This window comes from Triticum urartu, chromosome 6A, assembly GCF_056163025.1.
Source record: "Triticum urartu cultivar PI428250 chromosome 6A, HENAU_Tu73, whole genome shotgun sequence".
NCBI classification, from domain to species: Eukaryota; Viridiplantae; Streptophyta; class Magnoliopsida; order Poales; family Poaceae; genus Triticum; species Triticum urartu.
The window spans coordinates 438,442,737-438,456,900 of NC_141878.1; the positions used below are offsets into that span (position 1 = coordinate 438,442,737).

At 49.0% G+C, this 14,164-nt stretch overlaps 1 protein-coding gene across 1 annotated transcript; it reads left to right on the forward strand.

Annotated features, from left to right (window-relative positions):
• The first annotated feature begins 6,127 nt into the window (after window positions 1-6,127).
• LOC125516823 (Glutaredoxin family protein) lies at window positions 6,128-8,454 on the forward strand. The gene is made up of 4 exons (XM_048682125.2): window positions 6,128-6,437; window positions 7,795-7,868; window positions 7,963-8,061; window positions 8,157-8,454. The coding sequence occupies exons 1-4, from the start codon at window positions 6,295-6,297 to the stop codon at window positions 8,219-8,221; spliced, it is 381 nt and encodes a 126-aa protein (XP_048538082.2). The 5' UTR covers window positions 6,128-6,294; the 3' UTR covers window positions 8,222-8,454.
• The last annotated feature ends 5,710 nt before the right edge of the window (window positions 8,455-14,164 follow it).

Consider the following 14,164-nt stretch of genomic DNA (forward strand, 5'->3'; position numbering starts at 1 on the left):
TTCGTCGTCGTCGAGGCTTGCCTCGTCTTCGGAGGGAGGCATATAATTATCGTCCTCGACCTCTCTGTCTGCCGCTCTCTCGTGAGGGCTGGTTTCTCCATCCTCCTGTGCTAAATCTTGCTGGAGGGGGTTTTGTTCGACGCTTTCTGGAGTATTATTATCTCCTGTGCTGGAATCACCGTGTTTGTTTTGGCAGGATTTTGAGCGGCGCCGTTGACGCCGGCGCTTAGGCTGTTTCTTGGAGGGGTCATCCTCCGTTGTTCCATCGCCATCTCCCTCTTTTGGGGTGTCCACCATGTATATGTCATATGACGAGGTGGCTTTCCAGGGCCTAGTAGGCATTGGTTCTTCATCATCTCCTTCATCGGCGTCCATACCGTCGATATCTTCGGAGTCGAAGTCTAGCATGCCAGTTAAGTCGTCGACAGTGGCTACAAAGTGGGTGGTGGGTGGGCTTTGAATTTCTTCATCCTCCATATCCCAACCTTGCTAACCGTAGTCCGGCCAGGGCTCTCCAGATAAAGAGAGAGACTTTAGTGACTTCAGGATATCGCCGAAAGGCGAGTGCTGAAAGATGTCCGCGGCAGTGAACTCCATGATCGGCGCCCAATCGGATTCGATTGGCAGGGGCGCAGAGGGTTCGGAGTCCGGAGAGGAGTCCGGCTCCTTGGAGTCACGAGTCTCGCAGAGTACGGGGCTGGTGCTTGGCTCAATCGCCGTTGGGGTCGCAGCCCCCGAGGTGGCGACCAACCGCCCATCCTCGATCGGCGCAGTTGGCTCCGAATTAAGGGTCGGAGCCGATGCGGGTGCGGCCTCCAGGGCACTGTTCGGCAGCAGAGCTAGATCATGCTCGTCATGACAGTGCGGCGCGCTTGGCAGTGGCTCGAATCCGTCGAAGATCAAGTCTCCGCGGATGTCATCCGTGTAGTTTAAACTTCCAAATCTGACCTGACGGCCAGGGGCGTAGCTTTCGATCTGCTCCAGACGGCCAAGCGAATTGGCCCGCAGTGCGAAGCCGCCGAAGACGAAGATCTGTACGGGGAGGAAGGTCTCACCCTGGACTGCATCGCTGTCGATGATCGTAGGAGCCATCGAGCCTGACGGCAACGACATAGAGGAACTCTCAATGAAAGCACCAATGTCGGTGTCAAAACCGGCAGATCTCGGGTAGGGGGTCCCGAACTGTGCGTCTAGGCCGGATGGTAACAGGAGACAAGGGACACGGAGTTTTACCCAGGTTCGGGCCTTCTCGATGGAGGTAAAACCCTACATCCTGCTTGATTAATATTGATGATATGGGTAGTACAAGAGTAGATCTACCATGAGATCGAGAAGGCTAAACCCTAGAAGCTAGCCTATGGTATGATTGTTGATGTGTATGTTGTCCTACGGACTAAAACCCTCCGGTTTATATAGACATCGGGTAGGGTTAGGGTTACATAGAGTCGGTTACAATGGTAGGAGATCTGCATATCCGTATCGCCAAGCTTGCCTTCCACGCCAAGGAAAGTCCCTCCCGGACACGAGATGAAGTCTTCAATCTTGTATCTTCATAATCCAGGAGTCCGGCTGAAGGTATAGTCCGGCCATCCGGACACCCCCTAATCCAGGACTCCCTCAGAAGGCCTTACTTACAAGGGCCCGAGCCGCGGCGTGGTGACCACCGAGACCGGCATGAATTTCGGCCAAGAGCTGTCGTCCCTCTTCTCCGGAGATACATCTTTAAAGTACTCCGATAGCGTTTTTCTTGTAGAGCTCTCTGTCATGGACCTTGTAGGCTTTCGAGCGCCGGACAATGCAGCGAGCCTCATTCTAATCCTCGGGGAGCTCTCGCCTATTAAGGTAGGACAATAAGGGTTCGGTCCATGGGGCAATTACTGCCATGATAAGATGGGCCGATGGTGTTATTTCAGTGGCTAAGCCCCCGATGATATCGGTATTGTGTTCGAATCTGGGGGTATAATCGGGTCTGGACTGGTGTTGCTGCTCTCCCCCTGCCACACCACGGATGGCTTGAAGAGCCTTTCCAGGAATATGTTAGGCAGGACAAGGTCGCGCTTGGCGCCGATGCGAGCAAGGACATCCGCCGCTTGATTACCTTCTCGAGCCACATGATGAAACTCGAGCCCCTCGAACCGAGATGACATTTTGAGAACGGCATTACGATAGGCCGCCATCTTCGGATCTTTGGTGTCGAAATCTCCATTTATTTGGGATATTGCGAGGTTTGAATGCCCGCGCACCTCCAGGCGTTGTATGCCCATGGAGACAGCCATCCGAAGACCATGCAATAAGGCCTTGTATTCGGCTGCATTGTTGGAGTTTGTGTATAATATTTGGAGTACGTACCGAACTGTGTCTCCAGTGGGGGATGTTAAGACAACGCCCACTCCTAAGCCCGCCAGCATTTTGGAACCATCAAAGTGCATGACCCAGTTTGAATATGTGCCGTACTCTTTAGGGAGTTCGACCTCTGTCCATTCGGTGACGAAGTCGGCCAGTACTTGGGATTTAATGGCCCGGCGCGGTTTGTATGTTATGTCGAATGGAAGGAGCTCAATGGCCCACTTTGCGATCCAACCCGTGGCATCACGATTGTTTATTATGTCATTGAGTGGTACTTCGAGAGCCACCGTTATTGAGCACTCTTTAAAGTAGTGTTGTAACTTCCAGGATGCCATGAACACCACGTATGCTATCTTTTGGTAATGAGGATACCGGGATTTGCATGGTGTGAGGAAAGTGGATACGTAGTATACCGGTTTCTGAAGTGGGAATTTGTGTCCGTCCTCCTCTCACTCAACGACGAGCACCGCGCTCACCACCTGGTGTGTTGTCGAGATGTATAATAACATGGGTTCGCCGACGTTCGGCATGGCCAGGATTGGGTTGCTCGCTAAAAGAGCCTTTATCTCTTCCAGTCCGGCCGTTGCCGCATCCGTCCACTCGAAGTGGTCGGTGCGTCGGAGAAGGCGATAAAGTGGCAATGCTTTTTCTCCTAGTCTGGAGATAAAGTGGCTTAAAACCGCCACACATCCGGCTAGTTTTTGGACCTGTTTAAGGTCTGTTGGTGTAGCCAATTGAGACAAAGCTCGGATTTTGGCTGGATTTGCCTCAATTCCTCTATTGAAGACGATGAAGCCCAACAGTTTTCCGGCGGGAACGCCGAAAACACACTTTTCCGGATTGAGCTTGATGTCATATGTACGGAGGTTGTCGAATGTGAGACGCAGATCATCTATCAATGACTCGACGTGCCTAGTTTTGATGACGACGTCATCCACATATGCTTCAGTTGTCTTGCCGATCTGTTTCTCCAGGCATGTTTGAATCATGTGTTGGTAGGTGACGCCGGATTTTTTAAGTCCAAAGGGCATAGTGTTGAAGCAGAACAGTCCATATGGGGTAATGAATGCCGTTGCGGCTTGGTCGGACTCCTTCATTTGATTTGATGGTATCCGGATTATGCGTCGAGGAAACACAGTGAGTCATGTCCCGTAGTAGTGTCAGTAATCTGATCGATGCGAGGGAGGGGGAAGGGATCCTTAGGGCAGACCTTGTTGAGGTCTTTGAAATCGATGCATAGGCGCCATGATTTATCCTTCTTTGGCAACATCACTAGGTTTGCTAGCCAGTCCGGGTGTTTTATTTCTCTGATGAATCCGGCCTCGATTAACTTGGCTAGCTCCTCCCCCATAGCTTGTCGTTTGGGTTCGGAAAAGCGCCACAGTGTTTGCTTGACCGGTTTATATCCTTTCAATATGTTGAAGCTGTGTTCGGCCAACCTGCGTGGGATTCCTGGCATATCAGAAGGGTGCCAGGCGAATATGTCCCTGTTCTCGCGCAGCAACTCTCGTAGTGTGGTGTCAACCGTTGGGCCCAGCTGTGCCCCGATGGATGCTGTCTTCTTGGGGTCCGTCGGGTGGACTTGAAATTTGACTATTTTGTCTGCTGGTTTAAAGGAGGTGGATTTGGGTCGCTTGTCCAGGATTACGTCGTCCTTATCCACCATGGAGCGCAATGCGGTTAACTCTTCGGCCGCGAGGGCTTCAGACAGTGCCTTGAGGGCCAGGGATGCGGTTTTGTTTTCGGCGCGGAGTGCTATGTCCGGATCACTGGCAAGAGTGATAATACCATTGGGCCCGGGCATCTTGAGCTTCATGTACTCGTAATGAGGTATAGCTTGGAAACGTGTAAATGCATCTCGCCCCAATAGGGTGTGATATCCACTGTTGAAAGGGGCCACTTGGAAGGTTATCTCTTCGGACCGATAATTCTTCGGCGTGCCGAATACCACGTCGAGCGTGATTTTTCCTGCGCATTGCGCCTCCCGACTGGGAATGATTCCTCGGAAGGTCGTGCTACTTTGCTCGATGCGGCTCCTGTCTGTTTCCATTTTGTTGAGTGTGTCCTCGTAGATGAGGTTTAGTCCACTGCCGACGTCCATGAGCACTTTGGTGAAACGAAAACCGTCCACAATTGGATTGAGGACCAAGGCGGCTGGTGGCCGGACTGTCCGAAATTTTGGTTCGTTACTGGCATTGAAAGTTATGGCCGTGTCGTTCCAGTGGTTTATTGCTGTGACTTGGCAGACTTCGGCGAGGTCGCGGAGGGCCCTTTTGCGCCGATTGTTTGAAGCGAAAGTCTCGAAGACCGTCAATACGCTGAGGTCGTCGTCTTCCGCGGGGTGTTGCTCTGAGGTATTTTTCGTGAGGATATACTCGCCGCTCTTGGCCATTTGCCAGAGTATCCAACATGCTCTAAGGCTGTGGGTTGGTATGGTATCCAGTGTTGTGTGTATTCTGCATGGCCTATCGAGCCATCCCTCCAGAACGGTTCCGCGCCCCGTAATGGGCTTAGATTTCTTTACTATTTGGTCGGGCGCCCCGCGAGGGTGCATCCTTTGCCCCGACGAGGGGTTGAGTGGAAATCGGTGGTTCCCGGCGAGCTGCCTGAGTTTTCCAGGCGCTTTCGATTGCGCAGTACTTCTGTACTATGGTTGCCAAGTCAGCGAAGTGTAATACGCGACATCGGTTGATGGTGTTGAGAATTCCTTCGTCCGTGCAATTATCGCAGAATACTGAGATCGCGTCTTCATCGCGGCAATCTTTAATCTTGTCTTTGACAAGGAGGAATCTGGCACAAAAGTGATGGACTATTTTCTAAGACTGTTGTCGTATGTACATGAGATCGCGTATATCTGGGTGGGTGGGTGGCTTTAAATCCGAACCCTGACCCAATTTGGGATCCGGAGTTTGAGAAACTTCCGAGCTTAATAGTTCGGGCTCCGGGATATCAACCGATTTTTCAGGTCCACCGTCCGATTCTAGGTTCAGAGGACAGGGCGTGTCGTTCCGCAGACAGGTATCTGACTCTTCGAGCTCGGAAATCCGAACATAGTTCGGCCTCAATATAGAGGAAGAGTTGTTGTTTTGCTGCTCTACTACTGCTATCTGATGGGTGATCGGCGGGGAGTACGGGAATGTCCTCGCATCTTGAATGTCCCCCGATCAACATGCCACAACGACTTCAGCTCCGTCAACCACTGGCGGAGCTATGTTGTGGCCGAATGGGCCATGGCTCGCCCAGATTTTCAATTTCAGCAAAATTATAGAAATGTACCTAGGCCCAGCCCATGAAATACACAATGCTACAAGGCAGCAACCTAGATTTAGCGTCAAATTCAGCTCAGCCCGCCCAGTTTTCTGTTTCTAGCTCCGCCACTGCCGCCAACGGCAAGCCTCTCAATCGGCTCACAAAGCCCAATTGGACAATGATATTTCCTCAAATCCGAAGATGACATGTCGCGACGATGGCAATTGCAGTTATTCCTAGAAACTTTATTGTATTTTCTATCTCTTGGGAGGATTTTTTGCTAGTGTTCTTGGACTTGTATCTTCCTTCGTCCTCTCTGGGTGATTCCAATAGTGTGCGTTGTATCGCAACTTGTGATGAATGAATTAGTGACAGTATTCTCAAAATAAAAATTGCCTGAGGACAAATCTGTAAATAAGCCGAATACAGAATGCCACCCAATGGGCTGATACGGGAACCAGAGGCACAAAACTAGCGAAGCAGGCCAGATGGGGACAAATCTTGTCTAAAAGAAAAGATGGGATAAATCAAAGTGAACTATTTTTCAGAAGGGAATTTTCCCCGGAAGACCCTCCACCGGGAGTCACCGCTCGTCGGGTCTCCGTCCCCCTCTTTCCCCGCTCCCCCGAATCAGAACTCCGACCTCCGGAGTCGCGCTCGGCGACCGCGCTGCCCTGCCACCTCGAGCAAGCAAGGGAGATGTCTCTAATCCGAATAGCTTTTTCTTTGGTCCTCCTCCTCGCCGCGGCGGAGTCCGCGGCGGCGACGCGCTCACCGTCGGCCTTCGTGCAGAACGCCATCTACTCCAACCGCATCACCATCTTCTCCAAATCCTACTGCCCGTAAGCCGTTCCGAACATCAATTCCTAGAAATTATTTTTGCTTGTGATTTTGGGGGATTTTCAGGTTGTGTATGCGTATATGCGCGTGCGCAGCGCACAGTCGTGGAGTTCACGCCGCGTCGTTGTGAAAGATCCCATGAGGTTTTAATTGCTTACCAGGCACACGTTTACCAAGGGGAAAAGGATCCGGATGTCGTGAATTGGACGGATTTGTGTCTAGTAGATGGCAGAAGCTTGAATTAGGCCCATCGCGTTTGCCATGGCAGTGAATCGCTGGCGGTTGCTTATTAGCTTAGGTAGGCCGCACACTGGGGCCAGAGCTAACAGCTTTATTTGATCAATTGATGCAATTGAACAGTTAATTTGCTATAATTTCAATTTGCTGGCTTACTGCTGTGTGCTGTGCTGAAGGGCTGTCTTAAATGTGCTGTTACTCTCTCCAGATCCTTTTGTTTAGTTTATGTTCACGATGTTGGTCTATAAGAGAATACTGTGCTATAGTAGGTATGTTTAAATCATGCTGCACGGAATGTCGATTGGTCATTTAGAAATTATATCCGGGTAGGCGGGTACTAGCGTACCATGTGACTGAACTTTAGGGTTCACAGATTTAGGCGTTAGTTGGCTTTACGATGAGTTGAGGAGAAAACTATTATTGATGATTGCTTAACAGGCAGTAGAATAATACCAGCATATTTGCGTCTTAGAAAGTACTGCTGTTGGGATGTAATTTGTAAACAGGAAAATGTTCCATCTGTGGCGTCTTCATTTCTGATACCACTGCTACAAACTATTGTACTGTTAAAACATAGAAGGATGAACCACATAAAGGCCAATCATGTTATCGTTTTATATGTCGTCTGTCATTAGAACCGATACAATTTACATGTGTTTCTTTCAATAAACTTGGTCATTCTGACTATTGTTTTTAACATTGACTCCTTCGGATATTTAAAATAGACCATTCGGTGGAATATCGTATGTTACATACCTGGCCGCTAGGTAGGATGTTCGTGTTTCTTTCGATAGTTAAAATGACAAATTAAAGATATTTGGTTGCTAGACCATAGAAGATGAAAACAGATAAATGGAAGTTCCGTCTTGAAATGTGGATACTAGAATCTGTATCTGAAATTCTTGAGTAGTTATAAACTCCAAAAATCAAAGATTGAGTAATCTTGAAGAAGAAGATCATATATCGTCCTTGAAATATTTGTCCTATGCACCTCTCATGTGGGTTTCTTGGAAAGAGGAATACCTCTTGTATGGTCTGACTACCTAAGGATTCCTTGTATCAAGTACTAACACTACTCCATACTGTTAGTTATCATTTGTCTCTTTACTTCCCTTCTTCTAGGTACTGTATGCGTACTAAGCGAATATTTAAAGACCTCAATGAAAATCCTTACGTTGTTGAACTTGATCTCCGAGGTAATGGTCCAGATCATGTGGAACCCAGTCCATTTGCATTTGTCAAGGATTTGTGTATGCTGTTAGTAATATATCATATGCATACGCAATGCAGAGGATGGCCGAGACATTCAAGGTGTTCTTCTAGACCTAGTTGGGCGCAATACTGTGCCACAGGTGTTTGTGAATGGCCACCACGTTGGTGGCTCAGATGGTCAGTGCTCAAACTTCCCTGCTGCACTTATGTCTGTACGTAACATGTTAGTACCTGTAACTAATTTTAATAATCTTGCACGGTGCACCTTGCAGATACAAAAACTGCTCTTTCAGACGGACAACTTCAGAAACTTCTTGGTCAGAGTCAGTCGCAGTGATGATCACCGCCGAAGCTTGGTATTGCCCAAAACTTGTGAAATGTCTAACATGCGGTGTTCCTTATGGGAGGAATGGAACCTTAACACTCTTTAGGAATATGAACAGAGTGTTGCAGCTCATGCCAGGATTTTTTATTTTTTTTGAGTGGAAGTGTTGTGACAAAAATCCATGTGCTGGATTGTATGGTTTTCTCAAGTGCATATACATTTATCTGTTGTGCCTGTTTTTATTACTGTTTGTGTTCATAAGTACTCTACTTCCTCTTCCATTTTGTATCACATGACTTGGTTTCAGCCTTCATATTATGGAATTTTATTGGAATATCATTGCAAACGAAGTAGTGAAATGTTGTCCCGCAGATCCGAGTATCTTTGCAGCATTCCTGAACTTGCAAAGATACGAGTCCTGGTCCAAGCACTGCTGACTGCAATCCCCTGTTCCTCATGTCGTTGGACCCACCTCCATGGGTTTTCACTTTTCAAGGAGATTGATAAAATTAGAAGAGCTTTGCTGTGAAGGGGAAGCGAATCGGTCGCCGGTGGGCACTGCCTGGTGAATTGGAAAACAGTATGCAGACCAAGATTGCCAGAGGTGGCATCTTGGACCTTTACACCATACCACTCAGCGTTTAGGTTGAGACTTCCATGGCGGAGAACAAGCCCTGGTGTTCTCTCTTCAACGCCGCGACAAGAGTTCAGATTGGTAATGGGAAGAACATGTATTTCTGGACTGTCGTCGATGCGCCATCGACCCGAAATCATGTGCCACCACTACCTCCGCCACTGCCAACATCTCGGTATCTTACAGGAGTAACGTCGTTTCCAACCCTAGCTACCGCCACCTAGATCTTATCTCCTCCCCCTCCCTCTCGGCCTGGCGTGACGAGAGCCTGCCCTTTTTTGTCTTTTCCTTAGGTTTTGATTTTCTGTCAGATTGACGAGGTGGGGCCGACTATGTCATGTTTGAATAAGGTCTCTCCAGCCTCTCCCTACCTCGACGACACCTGATCTGGCGCCGACGAAGGGCTTGTGAAAGTTTGTCTCACCAAATATGTTGGCTCTCTTTAGATCTTGATAGTTGGTGTGTCTATCAAGGAGAGCAATTGGCTAGCTATTTGTACAGTGACATTTATACCTTATGTGTTTTCTGTGGCATAGTTTGGTTTCTCCAACTAGGACCGGTGGCGATGGATTGCACGCCTGTACTACGTAGGGTAATGCTCCAACAGATACCGATGTTTCTCCAGCGACTTCTAGATCTCGTTTCAAGTGATGAGTGGCTATTGTGATCTTTAAGTCTAGTATGATGAGAACATTCGCAGGTCCCTTTTGGTTTATTGTTGGTTGAGTGTGATTTATTAATCAGACAAAAAAGAAATTTAGTATATTTTTTCCAGGTATAATTTTATTTTTAACTAGTAGTTCTTCCTGTTTTCCTTGATAATTATTACTGTCAGATCTAAGACACCTTTCGGTGTCTTCTTTTAAAAAACGGAAGAACACTCATGTAAGGGCATCTCCAACGTTAGCCCTCGAACCGCTTGCAATCGTCCGGACCACGTGGTCCAGACGTGTTTTGCCATCCAACACGTGCCTGTATCGGTTCGCCGATCAGTCCAGACGTACTTTTTCTCGCATACTGGAAACAAAGTGGGGGCGGCAAGGGGGGGGGGGCTTGCGTGCGTCCAAACCGCTGCCACTCCCGCTTCTGACTGCCCTAGCCCACCCAAAACCCCTCCCTCATCCTGCGCCCCTTATCGCCTAAAGGCAGCTGCCCGCATTCATGCCGCTCTAGAGCACCCGTTCCGCATTGACGCTGGCCAGAGTGGACGTGCCTCTCGCTGGCGCCGGCATTGAAGCGGCTTGCTGGGCGAGGGCACCACCTGTGCCGCGTCCTTAGTGTTTGTGCTTGTTCAATGTCATAGAGACGTTTGCTGGATGAGACGAATATCTACCACACCCGTTCAATGCCCGCCCCTTTGTCTGCCGCCATTAAACAGGCTTACCGGCCAAGAAACCAACTCCGGCGCCTGCGCATTGACGCACCGGACGCTTGGCCTCGCTGACATCCACTGTTTAAAGGCGAATAAACCCGGCTCACAACATCCCATCCGCTCCCCATCTTCCTCCCATGCACCATGTTCGCCATGACCGCGAGCAGGAAGGCCTCATGGGAGAGCCTCTCGGCCCAGTAGAAGCACAAGGTGGCCACCCCTTGCGGCCGCCTGGCAGAGTCGTCGTGCCAGGTGGATAGAGGCCGTCATGGCAGCGAGCTCTCTAGAGGTCTCCGACGACCCCATGATAGAGATTGGCTCAGACGACGACTATCTGCTAGAGCCTGCCTCGGTGCATGTTGGCTTGACGATGGAGTAGGCACATGCACACTTCAACGCCGCCATGCTGAGGAGTTGTTGGCACCCACACCTATGTCAGTGTTCCAGCAGGCGCAGGAGGAACGACGCAACAACCTGTTCCTCCTCGAGCAGCGCTGGTTGACGAAGGGTCAGATCTACAGCAAGGGCACGAGCGAGGAGGTCGTGGTGCCCATGATTGCGTCGAACCCCAACTTCAACGCTTAGCAGTAGGCGCTCTACGAGGCCACCCGCGCTCAAGCCGCTCGGAACGCGCAGGTGACGCTGGCTGCGCAGGTGATCGTGGACAAGAACGCCGCCAGTTGCCCGTCCTATGCACCGCCAAACGCAGGTTGACTGTGTCGTTGGGATGACAAGCGTGCCAGCCCCTTCACTTCCATCGTGGACCTCACGTCCACTGGCGACAGACAGATCGCGAACTCCGACTAGGATGAATAGGGCATCGAAGGTGGTGGGAGCTCGAGTCCCAAATGGGACGATCTGTCTCCCATGTTCTACTCTTTCTCGCCGGTGGCTGCATCTTCACTTCACGGTTTTTATCCCCACCGCTCATGGAGACGGCAAATGGAGGAGGTGCTCACTAGAAGGGAATAAGAAGGACTAGGACGAGGGCACCGCCGTAGGCTAGATTTAGGCATGGTCCCCTTTTTTTAATGAAACTGTCCGAAATGTAATGAATTTTGTTCGGTTTGTATGAAAATCATCCGGTTTGCATGTAATTCATTCGATTAGTTGAAACCCGGCTTGAAATGTACGCAAATAGTATTGGATGACCGCCTTCCTCATGTGTGTCCACGGACGAATGCGGTGTCCGGGGTCAGAGATGCCCTAACTCGATGGTAATGGACCCCTAAAAAACCAAATATGTTAAGCATAAGGGCTTGTTAGGGGGGTACAGACCCTTCCTTCTGATTCTCTTCAACCCCCCTTGATTTTCAGGTGGGTGGGGCCCCTCCCTCACCCTTAATCCAAGGACGCCGATAACGCCCACACGTGTGGGTGTTAAGGGGTCTGTCCATACGTTTTGTGTGGTGTCTAAGAGGATTAGCTCACACGTCTACGTGTGGGCAAAACAAGTAATGCCCACACATATCTTTTTTTTCCTCGCGGTCCCTCTCACACGCCTACGTGTGGGTAAAATAGATAACGCCCACATGCCCGTACGTCAGGACTCCTACCTCACGGCCCCGCACGCCCCGCGTGACAGTCACCACGCGCCCGCAGTTGCCATGGTCCGGATCCTCTTCCATGTTTGTTTAACTGCAGTTGCCATGTCAGACAACTACAGTTGCCATGGTTGCTCAACTGCAGTTGCCATCTCAGGTCAAGTGCCAGATGCCATTTTTGAACAACTGCAGCTGTTGCCATGTATGGCCTCGTTTACTATAGTTGCCATGATTTGAAAACTTTAGGGGTTGCCACCTACTAACACTAGGCAGTTTTCATGTATGGTCTGGTTTACTACAATTGTCATGATTTGAAAATTTTAGGAGTTGCCACCTACTAACACTAGGCAGTTACCGTGTAGTGCTACAAAGAGACATGGCAAAATAACATGTTCCGGTAAAAAGAGAGAGTTGCCATCTACTTACAAGCACACTAGGACAGTTGTCATGTTGTAACACCCACGATGCGGCTATATCTCCCACGTGTCGGAGTACGACTTAGAGGCATAACCGCATAGTAGGCATGTCGCAAGAGGGGTAATCTTTACACATCCCATGTACTGAATAAGAAAGGGATAAAGAGATGGCTTACAATCGCCACTTCACACAATACATAAATATAGCATTACATCATCTAGATACAATCAAGGTCCGACTACGGAACCAAAATAAAGACAACCCCAAATGCATAGATCCCCGATCGCCCCGACTGGGCTCCACTACTGATCAACTGGAAAACGAAACAACACAACGAACACGATCTTCATCGAGCTCCTCCTTGAGCTCGATTGCGTCACCTGCACGGTATCATCGGCACCTGCAACTGGTTTTGGAAGTAATCTGTGAGTCACGGGGACTCAGCAATCTCACACCCGCGAGATCAAGACTATTTAAGCTTATGGGTAGGAAAGGGTAGTGAGGTGGAGCTGCAGCAAGCACTAGCATATATGGTGGCTAACTTACGCAAATAAGAGTGAGAAGAGAAGCAATGCAACGGTCGTGAACTAGAAGTGATCAAGAAGTGATCCTGTAACTACTTACGTTCAAGCATAACTCAAGAACCGTGTTCACTTCCCGGACTCTGCCGAAAAGAGACCATCACGGCTACACACGCGGTTGATGCATTTTAATTAAGTTAACTGTCAAGTTTCTACAACCGGATATTAACAAATTCCCATCTGCCCATAACCACGGGCACGGCTTTCGAAAGTTCAAAACCCTGCAGGGGTGTCCCAACTTAGCCCATCATAAGCTCTCACGGTCAACGAAGGATATTCCTTCTCCCAGGAAGACCCGACCAGACTCGGAATCCCGGTTACAAGACATTTCGACAATGGTAAAACAAGACCAGCAAAGCCGCCCGATGTGCCGACAAATCCCGATAGGAGCTGCACATATCTCGTTCTCAGGGCACATCGGATGAACACTACGTACAACTAAAACCAACCCTCAAGTTTCCCCGAGGTGGCGCTGCAAATGGCTCTATTTTGGACCAACACTCAAAGGAGCACTGGACCGGGGGTTTAAGATAAAGATGACCCTTTGAGTCTGCAGAACCCAAGGGAAAAAGGCTTAGGTGGCAAATGGTAAAACCAAGGTTGGGCCTTGCTGGAGGAGTTTTATTCAAGGCAAACTGTCAAGGGGTTCCCATTATAACCCAACCGCGTAAGGAACACAAAATCAAGGAACATAACACCGGTATGACGGAAACTAGGGCGGCAAGAGTGGAACAAAACATCAGGCATAAGGCAGAGCCTTCCACCCTTTACCAAGTATATAGATGCATTAAAGTAAACAAAATATAATAATGATATCCCAACAATAATCATGTTCCAATAAGGAACAAACTCCATCTTCACCTGCAACTAGCAACGCTATAAGAGGGGCTGAGCAAAGCGGTAACATAGCCAAACAACAGTTTGCTAGGAAAGGTGGGTTAGAGGTTTGACATGGCAATATGGGAGGCATGATATAGCAAGTGGTAGGTATCGCGGCATAGCAATAGAGCGAGCAACTAGCAAGCAAAGATAGAAGTGATTTCGAGGGTATGGTCATCTTGCCTGAAATCCCACAAGGAAGAAGAACGAGCCCATGAAGGAGACAAACGGACGAAGTCGAACGAATCCTCACAACTCCGGAACGAAACCGAAGCTAACGAGAGAAGCAACCCGGAAAGAAACACGCAACATAGTAAACAACCACCACATAAACATGGCATGATGCACAACCAAGTATGATGCATGTCCGGTTTAATTAGGCATGGCATGGAAAAATGCAAAAACAATCCTACAAATTAAGTGGAGCTCAATATGCAACGAGTTGCATATTGACGAAACACCACATGACTTATTTAGTTTGATCTCATTTATGTACTCAACAATATTAAATGTTGTTTAGCATGGCAA

What these genes read in the sequence shown, in the direction of transcription:
- LOC125516823 (XM_048682125.2), top strand. Translation starts at nt 6,295, where the DNA reads ATGTCTCTAATCCGAATAGCTTTTTCTTTGGTCCTCCTCCTCGCCGCG. An exon ending in TTCTCCAAATCCTACTGCCC is followed by an intron (nt 6,438 to 7,794) that starts GTAAGCCGTTCC and finishes CCCTTCTTCTAG; the next exon opens with GTACTGTATGCGTACTAAGC. An exon ending in CCACGTTGGTGGCTCAGATG is followed by an intron (nt 8,062 to 8,156) that starts GTCAGTGCTCAA and finishes TGCACCTTGCAG; the next exon opens with ATACAAAAACTGCTCTTTCA.